Below are 26,775 nucleotides of genomic sequence, written 5' to 3'. Positions count from 1 at the left end.
ATTAGACGACAGTCGACTCGGTGCGTTGTCGTGCGACAGCTCAAGGTCGTGCGAGCGTGGCCGACGAAGACAGCCGGTCATTGGATGCTTCCGATACCTCTAGCGTGCATTCGAGGTCTTCGTCGGCTTCTATTGATATGGTACTAGCTATACCAATCGCTTTAGCCCTCAGATAATGATTTTTAACGCAATTGCAGTTAAGTAGTACGTAATTAGTTGCTATAAATTCTATAATATATGTTTTAGCCGTAGTGAAGATTGTTAATCCCGTCTCTCCGTCTCCCTAGATGGGTGTCGGCATGCGCCGCTGCCGCGCGCTGTACGACTGCTCGGCCGACAACGAGGACGAGCTGTCGTTCCGCGAGGGCGAGGTCATCGTCGTCATCAACGAGCGCACCGAGGACGACAACTGGATGGAGGGCCAGGTCGAGGGCACCCCCCGCCGCGGCATGTTCCCCGTCTCCTTCGTGCACATGCTGCCCGACTAGGCGGGAACGGGACGGATGTAGGTTTCATACTCGCCTACACCAGGTGTAGCTGTTCCTTTTAACACGCCCAGTGCAATCTGAAATGCTAAGCATGTTTATTTTGAACCCATTCGAATCTGAATCTTATTAATCGTGGATAAGGTATTCAGTCGATTGAGTTTTCAAAAGATCGGTGATATTGTCTGTTCAGATGTAATCAATCATTTGCGAGTTTTTTTTGTCAATGACGTGCTAGAAAATTCAAATAGGTAACACAGTAAATAATTTCAAGTAACGTACATAACTTATTCGTTTTGTTTTATGTAAATATGTAGTTTTATTTAAATAGTCAACAACCGTAAACGCCAAAGAAATCACGCTACGAAATGCATCGTAATACACTTCTTTCGACTTAAAAAGCATTGGCCGTGTTAAATGTGGATATATTGTGTTCCTTTCTTTAGGAATAAGAATAGAACTGAGAAAGGTCGATGCAATGTCTTGTAAAATGGTCGTGTCATACGAAATTGGTTGTATTGATGTTCTGTGTTCAATGAAGTGGGTAAATTACACTATACGATAAACCGGGGCCGGTGTAAAGGGATCCAACGACCTTTCCAAGCAGGCTTTCAATCCCAGTCCATAAATACTGCCTCTGGTACATCGTTTAGGGTAGTAACCCTGTAATTTTGAAAGCGTACGTGACTGTTTACATTTTTAAAGTGTTCGGGAGTGATGAGTGAATCATTAAAATGTATTGATGAATTTTGTCTGAACGCAGTTTTCTTGTAAATTAGGCAGTTTGACCTGTCTGTATGTGTATTGTGTGTGTTACACGCTCTGTAAGACTGTAAGCGTATGCTTTTTCATTCGCCTAGGCTTGCCCTGTCTTTGTCATTTCGTAATGAGCCTCTTGCATATAAGAAGTAAATTAAACCCCATTTTCATCTCCATTAGCCGGGTCCGCACAGAACGAGCATACGCGCGAGGCAATTTCCTTGCGCACAATACGGCCAGTGTAGACGTGCCTCGGCCGAGGCGGCGAGCTCAAGCGAGGAAAACGCGTGCGCCGCCTCGGCCGAGGCACATCTACAGTGGCCGTGGTGTGCTCTGTGTGGACCCGGCTATTGAGGATTACTATGTTATCCTGTTATCCCTCATCAAGGACATTCATGTATGGCTCTCAGAAGGGATTTCCGTTTTTCACGGTCCTCCTCCAGCTCCGCCCAACCGAGGCCTTGCGCGCCTCCAGGTGGTACGAAGGCCCCTTGCTCCCTTTTTTCTGGGAATTTTCCAAGTCAGCCCTTGCTTGGATAGGTGGTTTGGCCTTCGTAAAACACGTCCTATACAGCGCCATTTCCGCGGAAGTATCTCCTTAGCTAAAGGGTTTTTTGTCCGGTCAATTCCCATAATTTAGTATTGGAGATGGTCCGTGGCCAATAGATTTTCATCCCCATTGCATTTCAAAAAACTCTACCTCTGTGGAGCTCTAAAATGTTTGAGTCGTCTCATGATATGACTAGGAGTTTCATGATCTGACGGATTTTATGATCGGCCAGTGACATATATTTCATATGTGTAAGTCCTACCTTCAACTATTTAAGCCATGATTTGTCTGTAAATATCTAGGTAAAGTGTCATAAATAAATAGGTTCGACTTCTTATTTGCCGGAGGCCATAATTAGACTAAAAAGTACCTCCAAAATATCAGGGTGTATAGCCACTCTTCATTAATGAGATTATCTCGTATATTAAACTATGGTCTGGTAAAGTTGGCCTAACGCTATTAATTTCTTAACTATGAGCTTATTTTAAGTGTAGCATGTTTTCATACTCTGATCGTATTTGATATACACACTGTTAAAATAGTTTCGAAGATAATTCAGAGCGCCTACCGCGAACACCAAAGTTCACAAACTGCGGGAATCTTTCTCTGTCGCTCTAATTACGCCTTAGTTGGAGTAAAAGTGAAAGATGCCCGCAATTTGCGAACTTCGTTGTTCGCGGTAGACCCCCAGCTGTTAAATCCTGTAGCGCACAGTAACAGTTAAAACTTCATTCAATATTGTTACCTATTCTAACACAATAAAGTATACAATTGCATGAGTTTTAAATTATTGTTGACTGGATACTAGCGCAGCAGTGTTATCATTGCCAGTATCATACAGGGCTTAGATAAACTCGGCACACCAATTTGTAATCAATGTGATATGTCACTCAATACCATTTATATAGTAGTTACTGTTTTTATACAGGAATTTTAATACTCATACATTTGAACCATTCCAATGTTCATACTTTGAACTGATTAGTTCTCATGAAATTAGTGTGTTAAGTTTTAAAATTGCCTAAATTTAAACTGTCGCGAAGCCGTTACTTAGCTTTATTGCTTTATATTATATTGACGACACCAAGGACCTATTTCATATGAAGATTAGTCTGACGTAATATTATAAAAAAAAAAAATCTTCTATTCCGGGAAAACGGGCATATTTATTATTTATTTAAGCTAATTAATGATTTTATATGAAACAGGTCCAAGTCCACTGTAGGTTTTGCCAGTAGCTAGTCCGTCCCTTCGCGGCTTTGTTCGATTTGATAGATTTTTTTCAATTTTCAATTGGAAATTGTAATTACAATAATTGACCTGTGTAGCTTACTTCTTTGTCATTCATTTTTCGACGTTTAAATAGCTTGTTCGAGATGTTATAGAATAACTAAAATTAGTAAGTTTTGAACCAATATGTATTAAGAATTAAAAAAGCCTAGTATGTGAGACTTCAGCACGAGGCAATGAACAAAAGCACCAGGAAAACATCAAGTCAATGAAGATAGTTCTTTAGAATTAGTAATTTTACTAAATATGTGTAGTGAGTAACTTAAGCTTCCTGTCTCGAAATCAACTTAACACGATAACAATACGAAACTATAGTGTGTTCGAAATAACTCAGATAGAGATTTGCCAAAAACTATGTGATGAGTAGTGGAAAATATCAGTTACAAACCTCGGACCAGTGACTGTTTGTTATCTAGTTTGTTCTTGTAGAAGTTATTGAGGTGTCTTAGATTGTTGGTGCATGATGTCTACTGGGTTGTGTATGATGAGAGAGACCTCAGTCACTATAATTATTACAAATAGTAGTCGAAATTACGTTTGACGACCACTTGTTACGTTACGAGCGCTTTTCAGTTCGTAAGTAAAGGCAAATAGAATTTGAAATAGAGGTGGATTGTCGAAGTAAACTTTATAGACACAGTAAATCTACTGCCATATTTTGAGACATGATTAAAACTTTTACACGCAAAGAAAAGAAAGAATCAGGATCAAAGTCGAATGGCGTTCTAAAAGTTTTACGGTCAATACAAAGTTTACTTTGACAATCCACCTCTATATCAAATTCTCTTTGGTAAAAGTATCTCCATGCTTGTTATTTTATAGAATATGTGTGCAATTAAATACGATTATAATACTTACTGCGCCAGAAGCCATAGGTATAAAATAATACCCGTAACTGCATTAAAAAAACTATTTACATTTAAACCTTATTGTTGAGAAATACAATACAGAATCGGAGTAGTTTTCATATGCAGTTACAGTGTTTATGCGTAGCGGGGTAGTCAATTTCAAAAACATCAGATTACATTCTCGTATTTTAATGTCCTGCGACTTTTCAAATTATGATTAACCAGATCAGAATTCGAAGCTATTCGAAGCAACAAAATTATTACTTTGATCTCTCTCAATATACATAACTAAACTTGTTGTAACTGTTAAATTTTAACGATTTCCACGTTTTCAAATAGATGATATAATTATCGAGATACAGATATATTTCAATATTCTTAGCAATAGTTGTAGGCGCTATATTATGAAGGAACAAAACCTTATGCAGAAATAGTATCGACACATTCCCTGAACTGCTTATAATGGTCGTTTAGATTTAAAACAAGGTTCTATCATCTTTTTCGCACTTAACCATTTGCGAGAGAGAGACAGATAAATTGTTATTCTATGTCGGCAATCATAGATTTTCTTGTAACTACTTAGTTTGTATATTGGGTTCATTTACTCGCATAGATGTTAAGGATTGCAGATTGTATAGAGTTACCCACATTACCGCATGCGATGCCATACATTAGTATTATTTAAACGGTTACAATATGTATTTTGTTAAGGTAATAAACTGATATAGGTATTGTGAGTTTCGAGCAGCTCGATATGTTGTTTCTCCGTATTGTTTAGTTTGATAACTTTTCGCTCCTTTTTCTTACGGTAGATGTCGCTACTCGTATCTTGAGAATCGTTGCAAGCGGAGAAACAACACATGGAGTTGAGGCTGGATCGCCCAGGTTGAATTTGCCGTGGTTTCATAATAATTTGGTGAACATACATTTAAAAAGTAGCCATACCCCAATACAGAACCTCTTGATCCTCTTCCTTGGAACTGAAGTCTGTTAAAAATTGTCTTTATGTAAAACATTCTATGCACATAGGGTTTGCAATCTGGATCCGAAATGTATGTGAAATTATCCGGAACCGCGGATCTTCCCATACATTTCAGATCCGTCGTGCATAACCCTATATGCATGGATACCTGCATAGTTATACTTTGACTCGTTGCATGTAAAGCAAACTGATTTTTAGTGTTCCGTAAACTTGTTCACGGAACACTTATGGGATTACTTCGGTCTTGCAAATCGGTTAAATGCGTTTTTGTTATTCCGTTCGCTGTAATTCCCGAAAAAATCATTATATATATATGAAAAGGAAAGAATGCATAGCCGAGTTTGCTCAAATACGGCGAAGTGAATAGGTAGGTATGCCTATATATATATATATATTATACCTACCATCTATATTAAATATCTTGCTCTAGACTACGCTGAGGCGGATCTGTTATTATCATACTGAGGCGGGCTCGCACTCCGCTCCGGTGTGTGAGCATGACAGCGCTCTGCACGTATACAGCGATGTTCCGCTCGCACACCGACGTCATGCTCGGATCTGGGGGCCTACCGCGAAAACCGAAATTCGCAAATTGCGGGGAACTTTCTCTTTTACTCTAACTAAGACGCAATTAGAGTGACAGAGAAAATTGCCCACAATTGACGAATTTCGATTTTCGCGGTTATAGCCCTGAGGTCCTGCCGGCAACTTCGAAAAATCAAAAATCGTTATCTGTGACTCTATTCGCTCGTGCATTCATACGATAGAGAGTCAGATAACGATTTCAGATATTTCGATGTTGGCGATAGGCCCTCCGCATCAAAGAGAATTTGAAATAGAGGTGGCTTGTCAAAGAAAACATTGTGGCCACAGTAAATTTACTGCCATCTTTCGACACATGATTAAAACTTTTAGAACGCTATTTGACTTTGATCCTTATTCTTTCACTGATATGTGTTAAATTTGTTAAATATTTGTTTGATAAGGATTAAAGTCAAATGGCGTTCTAAAGGTTTTAATAATGTGCCGAAAGATGGCAGTAAATTTACTGTGGCTACAAAATTTTCTCTGACAATCCACCTCTATTTCAAATTCTCTTAGCTCCACATCCAAAGCGAAGAACGGCCTAGGTTACCTATAAGCGAAAATATCGGGCGCGGGAGATTGATTATCGGGCATCCATACAAAATTCAGTTAACAGGAGTATGTTTGGTTGAAAATAGAGTATCTAATATATAATTAATTATGCATGAGTGAAAATCTAATGCAATAGATATAGTAACAATGTATATAGATATCTTAGTATAGAACGTGCGAACATAGGCGTCTGTAGAATAAATTCATAATTTATTGTAAACTAGATATATTAGAAAAGTGCTGACTTTGTCTTGAGTTATGTACTTTTCTATAGCTCTTATGATATAAATGATATTTATTTATATATTGTGAAAATCTAATTGTGATGAAATATTTTAATGCCATTTTTAGCCTGTCAGTATGTTACTTATTGAAAAGTTATTTAACCAAATGATGCTAGTAGTGTAAGATGTTTTATTCTTTATTGTAGTATATTAACGGAGTTGTAGCTGAATAGTTTTTTCTATTGTGTATTACGTGAATGACAATCTGTATGAATTTATTAATACATCACTTCGATGTCTACACATTGCTTTTTATTTATTTTACCCAATTTCAAATAAAATGAAATAAAACTACAGAGGGGTTGGCATAATTTAGATTGAAAAATTATGACGTTTAAATAATACTTGAACGTCTGTGCTATAAAAATCGCTGCAGAGTGCAGAGTTATCTTGGTCTAAATCCGACTGACGACCGGTCTGGCCTAGTGGGTAGTGACCCTGCCTGTGAAGCCGATAGACCCGTGTTCGAATCCGGTAAGGGCATTTATTTGTGTGATGAGCATGGATAAATTGTTCCCGAGTCATGGGTGTTTTCTATGTATTTAAGTACCTATTTATATATTATTACCACACCAACTGGTAAAGGTCCTCTTGATTGTTCATAAACTAATGAGAAAGTTGCATTTTATCCACATGTGGGCAAAGTAATCAGATACAAATTTTGAGGTGTTTCCTTATGTTAGCTAGTAGAATTGACTTTAAAATGATGATTTTATTATTACATTCATTTGGATTTGATTTAATTTGAATATTTTGGTATTTTATAGTTAATAGTTTCTTCGCGTTGGTGTGGTGAAAATTTTTGTGTTTCACTCGGAGGCAAAGTTTGTTTAACCCTCGTGCCTTGAAACCCTCGCAACGCTCATGATTCCATTTCTCTAAGCACTCGCTATGCTCGTGGTTCAATTTTGGAATCTTTCGCTTGCTCGGGTATCAATATTAGCACGAGTGGTTAAACAACAACTTTGCCCCCTTGTAAAACAAATAAGTATTATTTATCGGTTGTCTGAGTACCTACAATGGCTACAATACAAGCCTTCTTGAGCTTAGTGTGGGGCTTAGTTAATTTGTGTAAGAGTGTCCATATCTTTATTTATTAAGTTCACGTCTCTCCTGTATTAGGTATCCTAAGTTAAGGACTATAAAACCCAACTTTATGATTTAATTCCTATCAGCTTAAGCTTAAAGTAAGTAGTAGGTAAAGCTTGTCCCATCATTTCTAAGATCAATCTTAGAAACACGGACAGACTATACTAAGTATTCACTTTCTATTAACCTGTGTAATAAAATCATTATCATACGAGCCGTTAAAGTCAGTCTAAGCTAACTTTGCAACGATTTGAATAGAACAAAGTGAGAGATTGTCATTATAAACGTCAATTTTTATAGAAATTTGACATTCATGATGACATGGCCACACTTTGTCATCGCAAATGTCATGCAGAGTTAGCTTGGTCCGACTCTAACTATTCACATTCATAGGGTGACAACTTTTTTTACCTGTTTATTACCCAAAAGTCTTTCAGGCAGTCTGGCTTGCGTTTTAGCCTGTTTAGTTTAGACTAGACGGGTAAAAAAAAACATCAGTCTATCACTCGCTACTGTCACTGTGACAAGTGTGACAGCAACAAGTGAATCTAAAATTTATTTACGTCTTACTATTCTTATTCTTACGTCATTGATCAAAGTTTGTTTATATACAATGCTAATAATAAGTCGTAAAAAGTCGTTGTCCTTATCATTGTTATCATTAGCTTGAAGTGATTATGTAACCCCTCTGAATATTAATCCCTCATTTTACTTGTTTTGAAATGAAAAACGGAATACATACACGGCCGGATAATGTGATTATCCACTTGACGTTATCATTTGTTTTAATTTACTTTTGTGTTTACATATGAGCCAATGTTAATCAACGTCCGAATATTTCGCAGTGATTATATTTTATAGATATTAGGTTGTGGTATGATATTAAATAACAATATCTTATGACTTGTTTATAGCTGCTTACATCTCACGATAAACAAGTTTCTATAGTTGTCGTGCCCCTTATCTGTTTTAAATAATGTTGAGATTAAGTATGTGTTAGTCCTCCGTGGCATTTTGGGAAAGGCAGTCCTTTATCAACATGGCTAGTCGCAAAAGAGTGTTTGATTTATTGAGGACAGTTAATCAAGCAGCGTAAGTATTTTTTTTTAATATAAACTACCAACCATTGAGCTATTTTCTGACTTTAGATACAGTTTAGTATGTCATAAAAGCATATGGTTTTAATACAATCTTTATAGTTAACTTTATAATTAACAATGTAAAAAAAAGATTAGTCTTAAATCATTATGAAGTTCTTTTTATATAATAAATTGTATGGAAAGTGATTTGATAACTATTTATATAGGTATTTGTTCTTTTTTATTGGCAGATGCAGCTGTCCTGCACATAGTCACCACGGTAATGTCCAAGTATCTAATGCAACCCCTATACCATCCACTGCATTTGAGGCAAGTTTACAAAGCATTTAACACTTTCACTGTGTTCATTAGCTTTACTCATAATGAAAAATACTGGTGTAGGGTTGAACACACCTAAATGTATTTAAAATGAACTTGTTCACTTTTTTTATAATTGATTAATTATATATGAGTCTGTCTGACGGTGGAAAGTGTTGACAGAGCTTAAGATGTAGCTCACTGATTCAGTAACCGCCTATTCACTCTGGATTTAAAGAGAGATAGTATGAATATATTATGTGTAAAGAGAAAATGAAGACAAAGAAGGGTTGAGATCACATTGAGATACTGTAAAATGAATGAGTAGCTCAGACAGCAAAGCAAGATCACCAATGTTGTAAAACATATAGCCAAATTGAAGTCGGAATTGGCTGGTCATATAGCATGAAAGACAGATTTCTGGAGTAAACGAGTACTCAAGTGGCAACCATGGGGGGAGGAACATCCTCAAACTAGACTCTAGGTCACACAGAACCGTGACAAGTAGCATAAAATGAAGGACGCCTATACCCGAAGAATAGAAACGGGCTAAAGAGAGAGAGATGTAGAATAGTAAATAGTATTATATGGTCCATGAGGAAATGAAAATCTACCTAGTACTTGTGGGCTAGAAACACTTTTGTGCTTTAACTACCTTGTTATTTTAATTGTGAATTCAGACTAGCTAGTCCAATGTTACAGTCGTGACATGCTGACTTGCTGACATGAATGAAACAAAAACAGTAGGTAACACCAAAAATCCGTAATTACAGATAAAACACTCGACTGTCCGCTATGGCCTTGGAGTCACGCAAGAGGTTGGATATGACTTGGTTAACCTAGGAGCCAAGAGTGTGTGCGTTATGACAGATCCAAACGTCGTAAACCTGAGCCCCATGAAAGCAGTTCTGGAAACCCTAACAAAGTCTGGAGTCAACTATAAGGTGTATGATAATGTACATGTGGAACCAACAGAAACCAGGTAGGTCAAAAGATAAGTAATGTCTTACGTGACATGCACCACTGCTGATGTCTTTTTAACTGTATTAAATAGAAAGAGATAGGTAGACTTGCTTCGTCGCTTGCCACCTTGCTAGGTGTGTGTTGGAATAACAAAAATCTGTAATCATTCTCATAAAAAGTGATTGATAAATACTGTGTCACCATCAACACAGGCTCAAGTATTAACAATAGTAATGGATCCTTATCTCAAAATACCTCTTTAGAGAAAAAATGCATAATTATTAAAACTAAACCTGTTGGTGTACAGTCAGCATCAAAAGTAGCTAATGAAACAACGCGCCAAAAGTATCTGATATTCCGTATAATTTTTCCAAATGTAGATAATTTTCTAAAATTCCCGTTCAAAAATATATCTTTTACAGTCTTAGTTGTTCTATATTAAAGATATCACTTTTTGTTAAGCTGTTACAAAATGGTATATCTCATTCTATTCTAACGCCTTCTCGATTCAAATTCCAGTTTCGCGTCATGGTACTTTATAATGCATTTTATTTTCTACCTTAACACAAACAGTGTAAAGGCGATAATTAAAACACGGTCCAATGTTATGATTCTCGTAATACCTACAGACACAGCGCGTGTGACAGAGCGCGGGGGGATTGATCCAATCCCAGTCACAGACATCATATGATTAGATACATACATATGATTCTCTACCATAATCATCATACAGTCTGTAATCTTGTTAACCGTGTATGTTTGTATCAATCTTGGATTTTCTTCCAGTTTCCAGGACGCAATAAAGTTCGCTCAAGAGAACGACTTTGACAGCTTTGTCGCTGTCGGCGGCGGTTCCACCATGGACACTTGCAAGGTAGGTTATAGCTAGGGATCTGTTGGCTACTCTTCTGCCCATTCAGAAAGCCTGTTTTCCTTTATTTGTAAAATTGTGTGATTTATTTTAAGGTTGCCAACTTGCTGTCCTGCTATCCAGGCTCGGAACTGATGGACTTCGTCAACGCTCCCGTTGGGAAGGCCAAGCAGATCGACAAAGTCTTGAAGCCTATGATAGCTAGTCAGTGTTTATTGAGTTGCTTTATACTACCAGATAAAAGAGTCACATAAGGGATCGATATTGGATGCAAGATATATAACCCTTTGACTGCCAAAGACGGTCACATTCGCGCTCGGTCACAGTTTGATATAAACCATCGTGCATTCTGATAGTTTACGGTGGTACGTTGTATATATAACATGCGTGGAGTTCAAAGGGTACCAGAAGGCCTACCGCGAACTACGCTCGACGTGCAGCCTTTCTGTCGCACTTGTAAATTCGTACGTAAGCGTGACAGGGAGGCAACATATCGAACGTGGTTCGCGGTAGCCCCTCTGTTCCCGATGTCGGATTAGACTAAAATTTTGTAAGGTTGGTGACAATACAATATCATCCTCTCTAGCTGATATGATGATCGAGACAAAAGATGTACATAACTTTGTGACAAAAGACGTAATCTCATGGAGTTTTGGGTTTGTTACGATCACCTGACTGATGATGAGTCGTTAAAAGAAGCACTGAGATAAAAGCTTGTTTAAGAAAATTCTGAAATGTCTTTTTTGACCAGAAATTTTGGTATATAATCTCTCCTCGTCAACTCGTCCTAAATGTGCTAAAACTGAAAATTAATAGGATTGATGCTAAATCTTCATAGCCTATCTTCTGTTGTATTAATTAGTGCAGTTATGCTTGGCATTAGACAATTATCGATTAAAGAATCATAATGAATGCTAATCGTAGACGGCGCCATCTTTTTATGACTTAAATGTTTGTTATCTCAAGTGATGTCGTAAGTCGTATGCATATGATTCGTGCAGAAACCAGGCTAGGCTAATCTCAACAAACCCTAGTTTCCCCTCTGGTTGTAGGTCAGGTGTTAGATGGTAGTCGCTTAGAAAAATAATACCTTCGCCAATGATTACACGTATATCGCCGAGTGGAGCCTGCCCAAGAACTTGGTCATATTAATTAGGATACAACAGGCAAAACGCTAAGACGAGGAGGAGACAGCAGATATTCATATATATCTGTACTGTAGTGGTAGCTTTTTCACAACCGACAATGTCTTTTCATAGGTCTTTTGCTGGAAAACGCCATGATGCTTCTACTTATTTGTTATTTTTTTCAGTCCCAACAACCAGTGGAACCGGCAGCGAAACTACCGGCGTCAGTATATTCGACTGCGAAACCATCAAAGCCAAAACTGGAATCGCGGGCGGCGCTCTCCGCCCCCTCCTGGCCATAATAGACCCTCTCCACACCCTCACAGTGCCGCAAACTGTGGCCAACTATGCCGGCTTCGATATCTTCTGCCACGCCTTGGAGAGTTTCACGGCGATACCGTATACGAAGCGAGAGCCTTTTCCCAATCCGGCCGCGAGATCTCAAGCTTATCAAGGCAGTAATCCTATATCTGATGTTTGGGCCAGATTTTGTCTGCAGGTATGCCTTTAGACTATTTTCTTATTCCAATTTTCAGTGTATTTTAGCTTATACCTACTTATATTATTCTACTAAGCCTTAGACTAAGCATTACTAAGCATTTTCATTAGAAATTAAATTAATAATCTCTCAGAGAGCTCGCTAGATGGCGCTGATAAACAATTTTTAACCCTCATAGGGCGTATTACTGCAATGTTCTGCCGCCAGAGTACAGCACTAGCACATATTTTAAACCATAGAGTTAGTTATACACACTATGCCTTAATCAGTTTTGTTTACTAAGAAACGTGAAAATTGAAATTTCGTTATCTGCTTCTCTATCACTCGAATATGCACGAGTGCACGAGTAATAGAGAGGTAGATAACGAAATTTAGATTTTCTGTGTTTCGCGGTAGGCCCTCAGTATGTGCTTGTGTCGCTCTCTACGCATATTTTTGCGTAATATTCCCTATTAAGGTAATTTATTATGCTTTGTACTTTTGAAAATCCAATTTTACGATCCCAAGTTATACGTTACGAAAATAACGCCGCCTACAACAATAATGAAGCACGCAACTTTGCATTATCATTATCAGTCTTTCATGGTTACTAGTTAGCGAAAAATAGTACTTTTTTATAACATGGTGTTTATTGTCTTTATACAGACTATTCAAAAATACTTCGCCCGCTCAGTATACAACGCTGACGACCTCGATGCCCGTTCAGGCATGCACCTCGCAGCAACTATGGCTGGTGTCGGCATCGGTAATGCTGGTGTTCATCTCTGCCACGGACTTGCCTACCCTATCGCGGCGCGGGGCAAGAAGTTTATACCGAAGGACTATGGGTACGTGGCTAGGGTTTGTCAGGGTTTCGCTAGCTCAGTAAAGGTAGGTATAACACATACGACCTTGACGCTTGTTTAGGAATGCCCCTCACGGCAATTATGGCCGGCGTGGGCATCGGTAATGACGGTAATGCTAGTGTTCAGAGATCTGCCACAGAGTCGCCTACCCTATGACGGAGCAGTATGGAAACTTATACAGAACGGCGTCAGGATAGTTACTGTGTCACCACGAGTCCACGACATCTACCATGGAACCCTCGTCCCTATTGCGGGGCAAGAAGTTTATAACTATTAATTATAGTTAATAAATAATATACATACCTATATATCGAGACATACATCTATCGAGCTCTCGCAAATGACAAATTTATCTTTCTCAGTGTAGTATAAGCATTTTTACTATTCTTTACAATCTTAATGACCACTGATCAAACATGAGACGCGAACTCATTACCAAGGTTAGTATCACTTATAATTAAATACCGACCTGGACTTACAGAATGACGAATCGTCGATACAAGGAAAACGTTCATATATTTTCGCTTAAGTACTCGTAATTCCCCTAATGATTTATCCAAGATTCTACCAGCAGATTCGTTCTGCTTAACTAGTCTAGATTAAAGTACCAAAACCAGCAGGTTAAATTTAAGTAATCCTGCAGTATAAGATGCTACCAAATTAGCTACTTACCGATATTTAAAGAGATGGTATTTTACATTAAAACAATTAACTTTTAATAGAAATTAAGGAAACTTCATTTTTTATTGTTTACATTTACTGATATGTTTAATACTTTCTGTCATGTTAACAATATTTTGTCTTAAATGTCATTATCAACTTGCCATTTTATTTATCAACGTGAAGTGGTCAGCTAATTCTTAGGTAAAAGAGGATCCGAAATCTGTTCAATGAGGTTTTATTTAACTATATAATTAACGGGATGTTTGTACCTTAGGCTTTAGAGTACGTTCAGTTATTTTTGACTAGACATTAGTCCACCCATAATTCCAACATGCATAATACATAATATGACCTTGTCTTTGCCGATAAATCTAGGATTAGCTTAGTAAAATCGTATATACCTACCTACCTTATCGCAACTCACGTGAAAGTAGGATAAAATATTATGTAAACATTGTAATATAATTCTAAGAAAAACAGTCACTTCGTTTATGTAACGTGAAAATTAATTGAAATTCGTTTCCTTAGCACGAGTCACGTGATTGATGATTTCTACAATAGATGGCGTTAGTAGTACCTAGCACTGTACAGTAGTGTATTAAAAAAACTAGAAAAGCCGAGAGGAATAAAATAAGCTAAATATCTGTCACTGCGAGTGCCAGCTAATCGTATCAGTCTATCATAACTAGGTACTTTGATTTAATCACTTTGCCGAACTTCCCGAGTCCCAGAGGTCCGTATAAAGATAAAACGTAATTTTAACTCAGATTAAATAAGTCAAGATTCCAAATTCAAAAATGAACCATCGATTGTGGAACTTAGGAGGTTAGCCAGAGTACTAAGGTATGAATGTATCCTTTTTCTATGAATTTACAATATAAATATAATAATTTTATTAAAAATAATTATTTACTCCCTTTTAGATGCGAATGCGAATATACATTAGGCAAACATACGATATGCATTGAAAATGCGTAATTGATATGACTTTCTGAACACCTTTTTATTCACCTGTAATTTGACATACTTAAATTTAATTGTAACTTAATATTTATCTAATTGTAATTTGACGTAATTTAATTTTACTTTGTATAATTGTGTTATTTAATTTATTTACATTGACATTGTTTGTATTGTATTAGGTATCTTGTGAGCGTTTTGGGGTTACCTGTAAGCCCGCAAAAGTTTTTCACTAATAAAATAAAATAAACATCGTCATTAAGATGATATTAGTGTGTAATATTTGAAAAATTGTATTTTTTCATAGCTTACTTTTTCTATTTAATCTCACCTTCACATATTCATTTTCCCATAAAAATTGTAAGCAAACCTTTTCAGGAAAAAGCCCATGATCCCCCACGGCCTCTCCGTAGTGGTAACCGCCCCAGCCGTGTTCCGCTTCACCGCCGCAAGCGACCCGGACAAGCACCTCGAAGCCGCCGGCCTGCTCGGCGCCGACACCACTGGCGTCAAACAAGCCGATGCTGGAAAATTGCTGGCTGATACCATATTGAAGTACATGGATATGATGAAGATTGAGAATGGTTTGAAGGCGCTTGGGTATTCTGGAGAGGATATTCCGAATTTGGTGCAAGGAGCTCTGCCACAGGTTTGTGATAGTATTATTTTTATTTTAAGTAGATGGCCACGGGACGGGAGTCAAAAAGGCTGATAGCTATACTAAAATGGATCGAAAGTGTGAGTGGTTATGTTACAGGGGTCACCCCTTTAGTTACTGAATATATACATATTTAATCTTTATCGCACAATACAAATGGCGGGACTTCATGCATGTAAGGTACTTATCTACCTTGTAAGTAGAGTTGTATCAAACTCGTTGCTTTGATTATTGAATTGGATTTTCCATAAGGAGTTGAGACGAAAGTGGAGGACCCGTGCGAGATCGCCTTTTCATACAAAGGTAGTCCTCATTTTCCTCTCTGGATATTAATATTATAGAAAATATTTTGACACAATTTGTTGTATATAAACCACAGCTATGCCCCTACGTTAGATTTTTTTCGATTTTTAAATGATTACAAGAGGTAGGAGCATTTAAAAAATTGTATGAAAACTGTTTCGCTCCTAATTTTTACAATAATCATAAAATCTAAAAAAGTCAAACGTAGGGGCATAGCTATGGTCAATATACATCAAATTGTGTCAAAATATTTTCCTTAATGCCAATATACACAGAGGAAAATAGGGACTACGTTTCTATGGAGAAGCGGCCGTCCCCTTTCCTCTTAATGCTTTATTTTACTTTTCAGCAACGGCTGTTGAAGATAGCACCGCTCCCACAATCAGAAGAAGATTTATCAATGATCTTAGAAGATTCATTGACAGTCTTTTGATAAGAATACGTATGTGATACATAAATGTAAATTTTGTTAACAAATTTTAAATAAATACTTTAGATGTTAAACATGTTTTTTTTATATATATCTTAATCAAGTTTAATCGGAGCAGTTTAGATTACATGAAACAAACAACAAGATTTTAGTACCTAGTTTATTTTTAATAATTATAAGTACATAAAATAACCCTAAAACTAATTTGTATTATATATAATATGTATACCTTAAATTAATTTGTTGTAAAAATTTGACTTTTCATTTGATACTTTCATTCTTTAATTAAAACAAGTGACGCGCTAGATGGTCCCGATGAACGAGATTAAGCTACCGTATTATGAAATGCTCTTTATGTTAGTAGTGCTCGACTAGCGCTTACAACTACATCACGTACTGCTTACGTAGAATACAGCAGCTGTTAATGTTGCATGTTCTTAATGTAAAATGTGTCGCCGCGGCGCTCAGACCGCCTCTGGCACGATGTTGTTGTGGTGGAATGGACTGCTTTCATACATATTGGATGCCTTCACTGTGACACTTTGCAGAGGCTGGTAGCGGTTCAGTTTAGGGGTCGCCGGACCCGTCAGGTCCTCCGACAGCTGCTGATATACCAGACCACAGTCTTTCTTCGTGCGGCCCTGTTGACTCATGGCAGCAATTATGGCACTATTGTATCTCATTTGCTTATCTCTCCTACTGCACACTACCATAACTACCTTGGCGATAGTGAGCATCAACAATATGGCTCCCAGGATGGCGATAAGGATAGGCCACAGGTACAAGTAGTGACCGTGCTCGCCTTCCTTGACCATGGAAGCTTCCTTAATGTAGGGATAGAAGTCTGGTTCGGAGTCGCCGAACACGTTATCGTTGTCCAACAACTTAACATCGATTTCAACTTTGCTGTCCTCGCGGATAGTTGGCACGGTGGATTTGGCTTGTTTGCTCAGGGCGGGCTTCTCCTTCAGCTTGACGCTGAGGTCCATGTCGTCGCTGTCCTCATCCTCGCCGGAGTCGTCCTCCTCCTCGTCATCGTCGTCCTCATCTTCGTCTTCGTCGTCAGAGTCATCAGCACCGTCCAAATCCTCATTATCGTCGTCTTCCTTGTCGTCGTCAGTCTGATAAGTATCTTTTCCGTCATCGGCAATTTTACCGTCGTCTAGGGTGTCCTTAAGGTCAAAATTGCCCACATCGTCTTTGTCGATTCTCTCCCAAATTTCCTCATCCGACACGCTAGGAAGAGGCTCGACTGGGTGAATAATGGTGGAACCGCAAGTTTTCTTTGTAAGGGCCTCCCAGCTGTAGGTTTCTTCCTCTTCCTTACCGTCTCTGGCCAGGTTGGCGATGCTGGCAGACTCGCCATTAGATGAAACCTTCTGCTTGCTAAGCCACGTCATTAGATTCTCAAATTCACGGCCGCAAGCCAACGGATTGTTGCTGATGTCCAGAGTGCGCAGTTTTTTCAGATTTTCCACTTCAGGCAATTTGATCTCTGCAATCCGGTTATGTGAAACGTTCAGGAAGCTCAAGTTGCCAAGAAGTGTTTTGGGATGATTCTTTTCCAACCTCCATAGAGAAGTCAATTCAGCATGGCTCAAGTCCAGCCATTGCAACGTGGGAGTATGAAGGAAAACTTCTGCTGAGAATGTTTTAATTGGGTTGCCTTGCAAATTCAGCCTACCGAGCTCAGTATTCTTTTCGAAGATCTTAATGTCAAGTATCGTCAACATATTGTTGGCCAAGTTGATGTCCACTAGCTTAGGGCAGCGCGAGAATACTTGATTACTTATTGATTTGATCTTGTTGCCGGATAGATTGATCTGAGAAAGTGCGGTGAAAGTCCTTAGTGCGTTGTCGGAAATTTCTTCAAGGCCACAGTTTGAAGCCTCAAATAAGTACATATTGAATTGATCAGCGGAACAGTTGAATCCATCTTCCGGCAGCTTCTTGAGTCTAGGGTTATAAGAGATTTTGAAAATATCCAGTTCAATGTTTTCTTTGATAAGAATGCTTGAAATGAAATCGAGATTATTATAGGAGAGGTCCAAGTAGTTGAGTTCAATCAGCTTGTGGAAAGCTTGATTGTGTATCTTTTCAATGTTGTTTCCGCTGAGGTTCAGATTGGCAATGTACGTCATTCCATTGAACATAGATGGCCCGACAAACTTGATGTTTGTCTGACCAGCATTTAACGTAAGCAAGTCGGAAACTTGTAAGTCATATACAGTATTAATTGGATTCCTTTGAATGTGGAGCGTGGCCAGCTCGGTGTTTTCCGAGAAAATATCGTTGGGTAGAGATTGGATGTTATTATCGCTCAAGTCAAGTTCTTCCAAGTCTAAGAGCTTCTTGAACGTATCGGGATCCATTTCTGACAAATTATTGCCAGCCACATTCAAGTACATCACACTAGGTAGATTTTTGAAACTGTGAGGGGTAATGTATTGCATGTTACAGTAGGATACATCAAGTTCCTGCACGGATGATGCATTCAAGAAATAATCCTGTGTGTTGGGCGCAGGGAACTTCAGAGGGTTGTTGGAAAGAGTCAGCAACAATAATTTCTTGTTGTTCGCAAACGTCTCAGGGTGAAGACTTTTTAGCTTATTGTTGGATAGGTTGACCGCATAGAGGTCCTGCAGGCCATGAAAAGCATTAGGGCCGATCGTGCCAATGGTGCTGTTCACAATTTTCACGGTTGCGATTTGGTGAAGGCCGAGCTTCTTGAAAATGTAATCGTCCAGATTAATGGGAAATCTTGGGTCAGCATTTTCAATCACTAGGTCTGTGATGTCATCGCCGAATTTCTGCGTGCCAATTTCGAGACGGTTGCATTTGGCTATTTTGTATCCTTGCGTGGCAGTGCAAATGCAATCTCTAGGGCAGGGTTTGTCCTCACTGAAGAGAACTTTCTGGTCGTCGGCGGTCTCGTAGTCATCATACTGGTAGAGGAAGTTGTCCGCGTCCTTCTCAGTCTTTGCAGTCTTGTTGGCGGGCTCGCTGAGCGCCAGCGTGCACGCCACCAGGAGCAGTAGTAACTCCCGGAGCCTCGTCCCCATGTCGTAGCGAACTCTGAAATACGAAAAATACCACTATTAGAACGGAACCGATTACATCAAGGCTTTTTCTCGAAACACGCGGTTGGGCACGTTACAAATAACAGTGCTTAACAATGGTATTTCCTTTTCGTACTATTTTTCAACTTTTAGTTTACCTACATCACAATGGACTTAATATGTTGTGTTCAAAACAAGAATGAATAATATTCTTTTGTTTTGCCAGACATATAAACAAATAGCATTAAAATCTATTTGCAGATGCGGGATAATATAAATTGTGTTGTTCATTTCTCTTGTGTAGAGGAGTGATAAATTGAAATTGTGCTTGCTTGGAGAATGCGATAATTAACAGCTGGCAAATGAGTTAATGTAGATATAGGTATGGCGCGTTATAAAACAGATGGTCCTGGCATTGTTCTAGTGAAATCTTATCTGCGCTATGTATGTCCATCTGTCAGTCTATCGGAGGAGATATGTGACACTCGGCAAGCGATTGTTCTCTGCTACTTATTAAGGTCACTGCATATGATGCTTTTTATAAGTTAGACAAAGGGACAATAAAAAATTGTGGATGGCATTAGATTTCGTCTCATTTAGTATTAAAGAATTTGCGAAAGTAACAAACCAGAATTATTTTGGGTTTGTTTCATCATATTCAAATTTTAATATGATCTAACGTTCGTCTACAGCGAGGAAAATGACAACCGGTTGACCTTAACATAAAAACGACACAATGCAAATCGTATATTGCCTGTGAGTGAGGAATTCAACAAAGTGTCGCACATATTTTTGTTTTGGTTACCTATATATCTACAGTCTTACATGTTCGGTAAATCTAGCAGATTTGGAATACGATTTATTTGTTCATTAAAGTTTTATTGCACAGAAAAATGCAACATCGAACAAAAGGCGAAATTAATGACATAGAGAGTACTATGTATCAGCCTTCCTTCGTTTTATGTATTACTACTCGTAATTTAGATACTAGTGAATTATTAAAATAAACAAGCTTAAGTAAGAAACGTCCTTTATAGTTGAATTGAAACTAAATACATTTTATTGTATTGTTTATAGAGTTTTCCCTTTGTTTCGTTGCTAGCTAGAATAAGTATTTTACTGTAAATAAATATTAGATGCTAAGTAGTCAGTTTACCTACTTGATTAGTCGGTCAGAATTTAACAGTTAGAAAATTATTTCTTAGTTCTGGCATGGTACGCCATTGTCCATGGTGAGACATAGTGGTACGCCAGGTCAACAGTTCCTTTTGTATTGCGGAAACTAAATAGAAAGTCGAACTTTTATATTCACAAGAAGGGCTCGGTTATAGAGTTCAGTTAATCGCGTGCTTCGCGCCCTATTTTTCCACATTGTTACGAGCCTTAAGCAAGTATACAGAACTTTTACACCGCTCTTCCTTCTGTAATACAACTTAGGTGGAAAGTTAAGCTACACTAGGGACTAGGGATGAGCTAACTAAACATCCAGACAAAATAATTTGTAAAGAACTGTTTATGCAACGCACAACTACACAATTTTACACATTCACATGAAAGTGTTTTGGAAGAGAAACTATTCGCTGAATAATTACAAGTTGAGTAATGTTGTTTCTATTCGTAATTCCAACCAAACATTTACTCTCTATTACCTATGCGTCATTTTGATGAATGGTCGAAAACAAACCTTTACTGATTATGAATTCTAAGAGAATTTACCACTAATTGCACTGAGAATAACAAAGAAAGTTGACACTTTTTAAGGAAATACTTTTTAGTTACGAGTATGGCGGTTCACTGTTAGAGAACGCATCGCTCTGAGGATTCAGCTAGATAACAAGAGATTAGATAGCGGTGGGCGCCGGTCCACCCACCTTGAATCAACAATGATACATTCAAGATATAATTATGTATTGGACGTGGAACATGTTAAACATGTACCAGAATACATTAAATCGAGCGGAACGAGACGGATAAACAAACAAAATAATTAATCTATTGATGTAACTTGTAATTTTTCAGCGAATAGTAAACAAACCTAACCTAACAAACTAAAATATAACTTTGAACGAGACATCAAGATATAGGTACCTACTGCTAAATAAGAGATAAGATGATAAAGATGTTTGTTAATATCTACCTACGTGACGATCGAAACTCATGTTTGATTCATGTAACTAGCTTCTCTAGAATAAATGTTTATAAGAGAGTTGAGACTGCACGATCCCACAGTCAAACCGTGTAAACTGTTTTGTGGGACTCCGTATCTGTTTGAGATGTATCATTTTATGTTAATAATAAATAAATAAAATAAAACAATTGCAGTAAACAAATGTGACATCGGTTTGCATGAATATAAACGAAACCTTGCAAAACTAGACCAACTACGTACCTAACGTTGTTAAACAAGACATAGACATGGACATAGAAAAGTTTTATTTAACATCACAAATATCGCATTGGTACATTTGAACATTAAATCTTAAAACTACTAAAACAATTTAATACTAAGATGCGTTGGCTGACATATAAACAGCGTGATGTTAAAAAGGGGCTCGACTCAGCATTAAGTTGCAGTAAATGTACTGCAACGCTGGTTTTTAGTCGGACCCTAGTAATAAAAACAAAACATAAGAAAACAAATTTCAAAACAAAAACATTAGGAAAAGGAAGAGAAGAAAAAGTTAGAAGATTAGACGAAACGGAGTGCAATTTATAAAATTATTTGTGTACCTACTGTGTAGTTTTTGTACGTGCTTTAGTTTGTGTACAATATCATATTAGAGTATTTCAATAAAATAATAATGCATTTTTTTTGTATATATAAGGTAGGATAGGATATATAGTTGAGTGTAAATTTGTACTTATTAAGAATATAGTTAATGAATTATGTTTGGCTGGGCTATTATAAGAGATAAGAAGGTATAGCTCTACAGCCAAGAGGTAGTGCATTTTGAATATGTAGAAGGTGTCGCTTTAGCCGTGTTTTAAAACTGTTAAGACTATTAAAAATCTGTAATGGTGGCGGGATATTATTCCAGCACTTAGTGGCTGTGTATTTAAAACAAAACAAATATTACATTACAAGATTGATTAGGTAGCTTAGCCGTATAAAATAACAGCGTAGACTAGGTATTTGGCATATTGATGATACCGAAAGCTAACGTTACAACACATTTCGCATATTAAACACTAGTCGTTAGATAAATGATTCGCTTTGCATACAATCGGAACTGGGGGTCTGTGCTATGTCGTAGTGCGTGCAAAAATGCAAATCGATTAACCGGCTGCATTTAATCGGGACGATTTATGAATCACTTTTATATCCCTGGCCCAAATCTCACAGTGACGTAAGAAAACTTTATTCCATCGATGAAAGTCTGTTGAACCAGATGCATATGATAAAGTAGGTCTCAATACCGCAATACCAAGTGTTTGATTTGATACAGATACAGGTGTCATGTTCTTGATTGAATTCACAGAGTTTAAACACTTGCATTGTTCTGTTATTCTCAATTTCATCCAGCTGTGGATTTTCTTTTCTGCTACTAACACTATAAGACAACGAAAATAATACAGTATGTGCATATATTTTGTTATAAAATTTTAATCTCAAAAAGTTTTTTATATCTATAAAGCTTAATAACTTCACTGGATAATATTCACTGGATGTCTCTGCATGCCATTCCAAATTGCAATTATACTTTCTACTAACACACTTAGCCGTAAGTCATTACTAACATAATATGGATGTTTTTGTCCGAAATAAATGCTTTCATTTCATTTCATTTCATTTCAAAGCAGATTAATACAAGTGTGTAGGTATAAGAGCTATGATTTTTATAAAACAAACGCATAATTTATAATTAAAACTTGGTCGAATTAAGCCGTTTGTTATATAAAAATCACCCTTTATTTTTTAATCGAAACCTATAAACCTAGTACTTATATATTATACTGAAGCGATCGACATGAAAATCAAAGTGATTTATTTGTAAGTGAAAACCGTTTTTTTCCCAAAATTGAATTTCATAGAAAAAAATACCGTTTAAAAGTATCGTTAGATTCGAAAAGCTATTCTTCCCTCTTATTTAATATTATATAAATGTATGTTTCTTATTTTATATTAATGTAGCAAAATTAAATTATTGCTACCCGCATTTTACATTTCAATAGGAGTTTGACTCAAGATGAAGTTTATATATGTACAGTAAAAACGTCTAAAACACTTCATTAAACTTACACTACTAAACTAAACTAAACGGGACTAAAACGGGACTTAATTTGATGCTAATAAGTCCCGTTTTTGTCAATAATACTGACACGTTTAATTTGCAAAAACATAACCCACCTTTGACCTTGTTCAGCCAAGCGGGAACTTCTTTATTGCAACCTGCAACAACAAAACCAGTTATTAATCTCATGCCTTATGTAGACAAACAATTTTATGGTAAGCACATAGATATGTGGCGTGATTCGCTACTATTATTATTAACTGGCGCGTACTTTATAAAAGTGAAAACAGAAACAGATGTCAGAGGTCGGTGGCCTAATGATGAATGTTCCTTGTTCACGTTCCAATTGCTAGGTATATCGATTTTGCATTGAAATTATATGTGTATGTGTGCGAACAACAAATGTGTGTTTGGAGTATTTGACTTGTCAAGCCGCTAGACTATCAAACTATAAGGTAATCGGGCTGAGAAGCCGAATTTATTTTATAGTAGTCTAGGAAATTCGATTTTACAAATGATAATAATCTAAGCAAATACAGTACAGTACATTTATAACGTAGGTATCCTATCCCCTAATAGTTCCAAAATAATTGTTTCGTTAGGCCTTGAATAGTTGACATATTAGATCATATAAAATCTGCTTAAATGAGCACATTCGATAGCGATTCGTCGAGCCGTGCGACAGGCCTAGTCAACTTGTGCAAGTACTAATACTGGTTCTAGCTCGCTTCGGGGCGTCGTGTCGTAAGTAGGAAGAAATATTAAAGGATACTTTATTGCGTATTATAGTATCAACGTGCATGTTAGAATTTATGACTTTAATATTGTTGCAGGTAAATCTTCACACTCGGGATTTTGCTTGACCTACCTACGATGGTAGGTAACATTACATAAAGATGAAATAAAAATACCCTTTGGAACTAAACCTCAAAAATATATTATTACTTAGAATAAAAAGGAGGAAAACGAATAGTAAAAATATAATAATTTACGCGTATCTCAAAATAAACGACGTAAAATAAGTGAAATTATATATGAAGATGAAGGAGTTCCCTCGAATTGTCCAGAATAGAGATGATAACTATATGCTGGGACTACTGTGAAGTTACCCTATCAAATAAAATAAAAACAGAATTTACCTAATCAAATGCTTCAGTAACAGTAAACCTAAGCATAGGTATTGTTTTTGTTACCGTGAAACCTATACGAAGTTAGAATTAGAACATAGAAGTACCTCGTTAACTTAAAAAGCAGGAAGATTGTACAATTACGCATTAATTGCAATGAACGAAATCAGATCCCATACAACACGAACCGTTACGCAGTACTTAGGCTTATAAATAGTTGTTTCGGAGTTGGAGAGTCGGAAGTGTCGGAACTAGTCGGAAGTTTGTGGTTAAGAGGAAGCGGAGGATTTAGTTCCCTGCGGTTGGCATGTCCCCGGGCGACGGCTTCGGACTATCACAACCCCTATTAGATATTTACATTTCAGCCATCTTCCGTTATACTTAACTGTTGTTTAAATTAGTAAAGCATTATTGATGAATACTTTGCGTCTGATTTGTTGTAAGATTTTAGAACCTATATCTAATCAGACAGCGTATCTATCGAACGAGGTTTGTGAAAATTCTGAACCTTCGTGAATGAGATTCGGTGTGTCTCCCTTCTCAAACTTATAAATATGTTCCATTACAATAAAAAAAGATTCCAACAAATTAAGTACCTCCTCCTTTTTTGAAGTCAGTTAAAAATATGTGACCGCGGCCAGCAACAGCAAAACGTTCCACTTTGTTGCTTGCCATAAGGACGCGTTGACAGGTCATTCGTATAAAGATAGAAGCAAATCTCGTTCTTATGGCAAGCGACAAAGTGGGACGTTTTGCCGGCCGCGGTCACATATGTAGGCATTTGGTTTAATTCTACGTCACTTTTATATCACACTTTAATAAATAAATACGTAAGTGCGATGAAACAAATGCAGTGCGTAGTTGTTAGCTTCCACGCAACTTCTTAACTTTTTATGTAGGTACTCGTACCCTCTCGTACCTACTAAAACACCTAAAATAAATGTTGGCCAATCCGGCATGACGTTCGTCACAACCTGTTGCAGTCCTAACTCGTAACTCCATTGAAGTAGTAAGCACGTCATCGGATATTGTTTTAAGAATGACGTCATTATAAAGGACAGTTAACCATGGACTGGAGATGTATATCCCCTAGTGTTCATAAATATAGGTAACATGGCTTGTTATCTTCGACATTTAATATTTTACATAATCGTCGTAGGTATACTGAATAACCGAATAGAGGTATTATATCATAATTAATGTTGGGCTTCTCTATTTACCGTTAATAGAGATATTGAGCTATTGATTAATTATTTAACTGTCCATTGAATCTTTATTATATATGAACGATTTAATGCTCAACTTAATAACTAGGTAGTAGGTACCTCCATACATGGAACCCCTGTAAATTTCCCTCTGGGCGCGTAGTCCGACAGCCTTGTCCGACATGTCAGATACTAAGGAATTTTAATTCCTCGCTGTTCGACCACTCGGACTATTAGGAATTTTATACTTATTTTCCACTTAGTTCGACCATCGAACCACGAGGAATTCTAAAATTCCACTTACAATTAGTTCGACAGTGGAACCACGAGGAATTCAAAAATTCCGCTTAGTCCGAACTAGGAGGGAACGTTAAATTCGTTTCGCGGTCACGACCTTGCCAAAATCGACTATTTCAGGCGCCTAAAATTAATCTAATCATTTATAAATTCGTTTATTCGTCTGTGGTTGGCAAAATTTATTTTAATTTGAAGGCGTTACTATTCAAATCAGGACAGCGCCTCTATATTAGTTTTAGAACTAGCATCGCCTTGAATGTAGATAAGGTCGTTAAATGCTGCGCTGCTGGCCATGTATTCTCTTGGCAACACGTGACACATCTATCTAGTGTAACGTGACCTCTCGATACGTAATAACTATGAGTAATTGAAGATCGCTATTATACAAGTTATCCTGGCGATAAACTAGCCCTCGCTTTGCTTGCGATTGGAATGATTGATACGCCTGTTTGTCAATGCTTAACGAGTGCTTAGATAGATATAAACCAGTATAAGTTCGAACTAAGAACGCTCACGGATGTTTGTATCGAGAGTTCAAATTATGCTTGCATGAGCAGACATACAAAGGTATAATTTATGAAAATCCTTAAGACTACCGTCTGGCCTGCCGCAACGGTATTTAATGATTGCCACTAAAATCGGACAAACCACCAACAGTTTGCAAAACATATTTCCTTATATATTAAATTTATTCAATTTGAGGGTTACGTTTCTT

General features: G+C 37.3%; 3 protein-coding genes across 5 annotated transcripts in view; 2 read left to right on the top strand and 1 right to left on the bottom strand.

Annotated features, from left to right (window-relative positions):
- Positions 1-6,576, top strand: part of LOC133518856 (arfGAP with SH3 domain, ANK repeat and PH domain-containing protein) — a 79,610-nt gene extending 73,034 nt beyond the window's left edge. For both annotated transcript variants that reach the window (XM_061852599.1, XM_061852600.1), the window contains one exon: positions 288-6,576. In XM_061852599.1, the coding sequence (XP_061708583.1) occupies positions 288-488 (201 nt within the window). In that variant the 3' untranslated portion in view covers positions 489-6,576. The remainder of the gene's footprint in view (positions 1-287) is intronic.
- A 1,365-nt stretch (positions 6,577-7,941) lies between these two features.
- On the top strand, positions 7,942-16,214 carry LOC133518854 (probable hydroxyacid-oxoacid transhydrogenase, mitochondrial). Its single transcript, XM_061852598.1, has 10 exons — positions 7,942-8,022; positions 8,339-8,516; positions 8,755-8,833; positions 9,595-9,803; positions 10,571-10,658; positions 10,751-10,859; positions 11,968-12,281; positions 12,927-13,108; positions 15,128-15,398; positions 16,060-16,214. Exons 2-10 carry the CDS (start codon positions 8,464-8,466, stop codon positions 16,141-16,143), a joined length of 1,389 nt encoding a protein of 462 aa, XP_061708582.1. The 5' UTR covers positions 7,942-8,022; positions 8,339-8,463; the 3' UTR covers positions 16,144-16,214.
- Positions 16,215-16,286: 72 nt separating this feature from the next.
- LOC133518853 (leucine-rich repeat-containing protein 15) overlaps positions 16,287-26,775 on the bottom strand; it is a 46,991-nt gene continuing 36,502 nt past the window's right edge. For both annotated transcript variants that reach the window (XM_061852596.1, XM_061852597.1), the window contains 2 exons: positions 23,548-23,589; positions 16,287-19,215 (listed from right to left, as the gene is read on the bottom strand). In XM_061852596.1, coding sequence (XP_061708580.1) covers positions 16,605-19,202 — 2,598 coding nt within the window. In that variant the 5' untranslated portion in view covers positions 19,203-19,215; positions 23,548-23,589 and the 3' untranslated portion in view covers positions 16,287-16,604. The remainder of the gene's footprint in view (positions 19,216-23,547; positions 23,590-26,775) is intronic.

This window comes from Cydia pomonella, chromosome 6 (assembly GCF_033807575.1).
Source record: "Cydia pomonella isolate Wapato2018A chromosome 6, ilCydPomo1, whole genome shotgun sequence".
NCBI classification, from domain to species: Eukaryota; Metazoa; Arthropoda; class Insecta; order Lepidoptera; family Tortricidae; genus Cydia; species Cydia pomonella.
The sequence above is the reverse complement of the archived record's forward strand: the minus strand, read 5'-3'. Positions and strand labels throughout refer to the sequence as shown.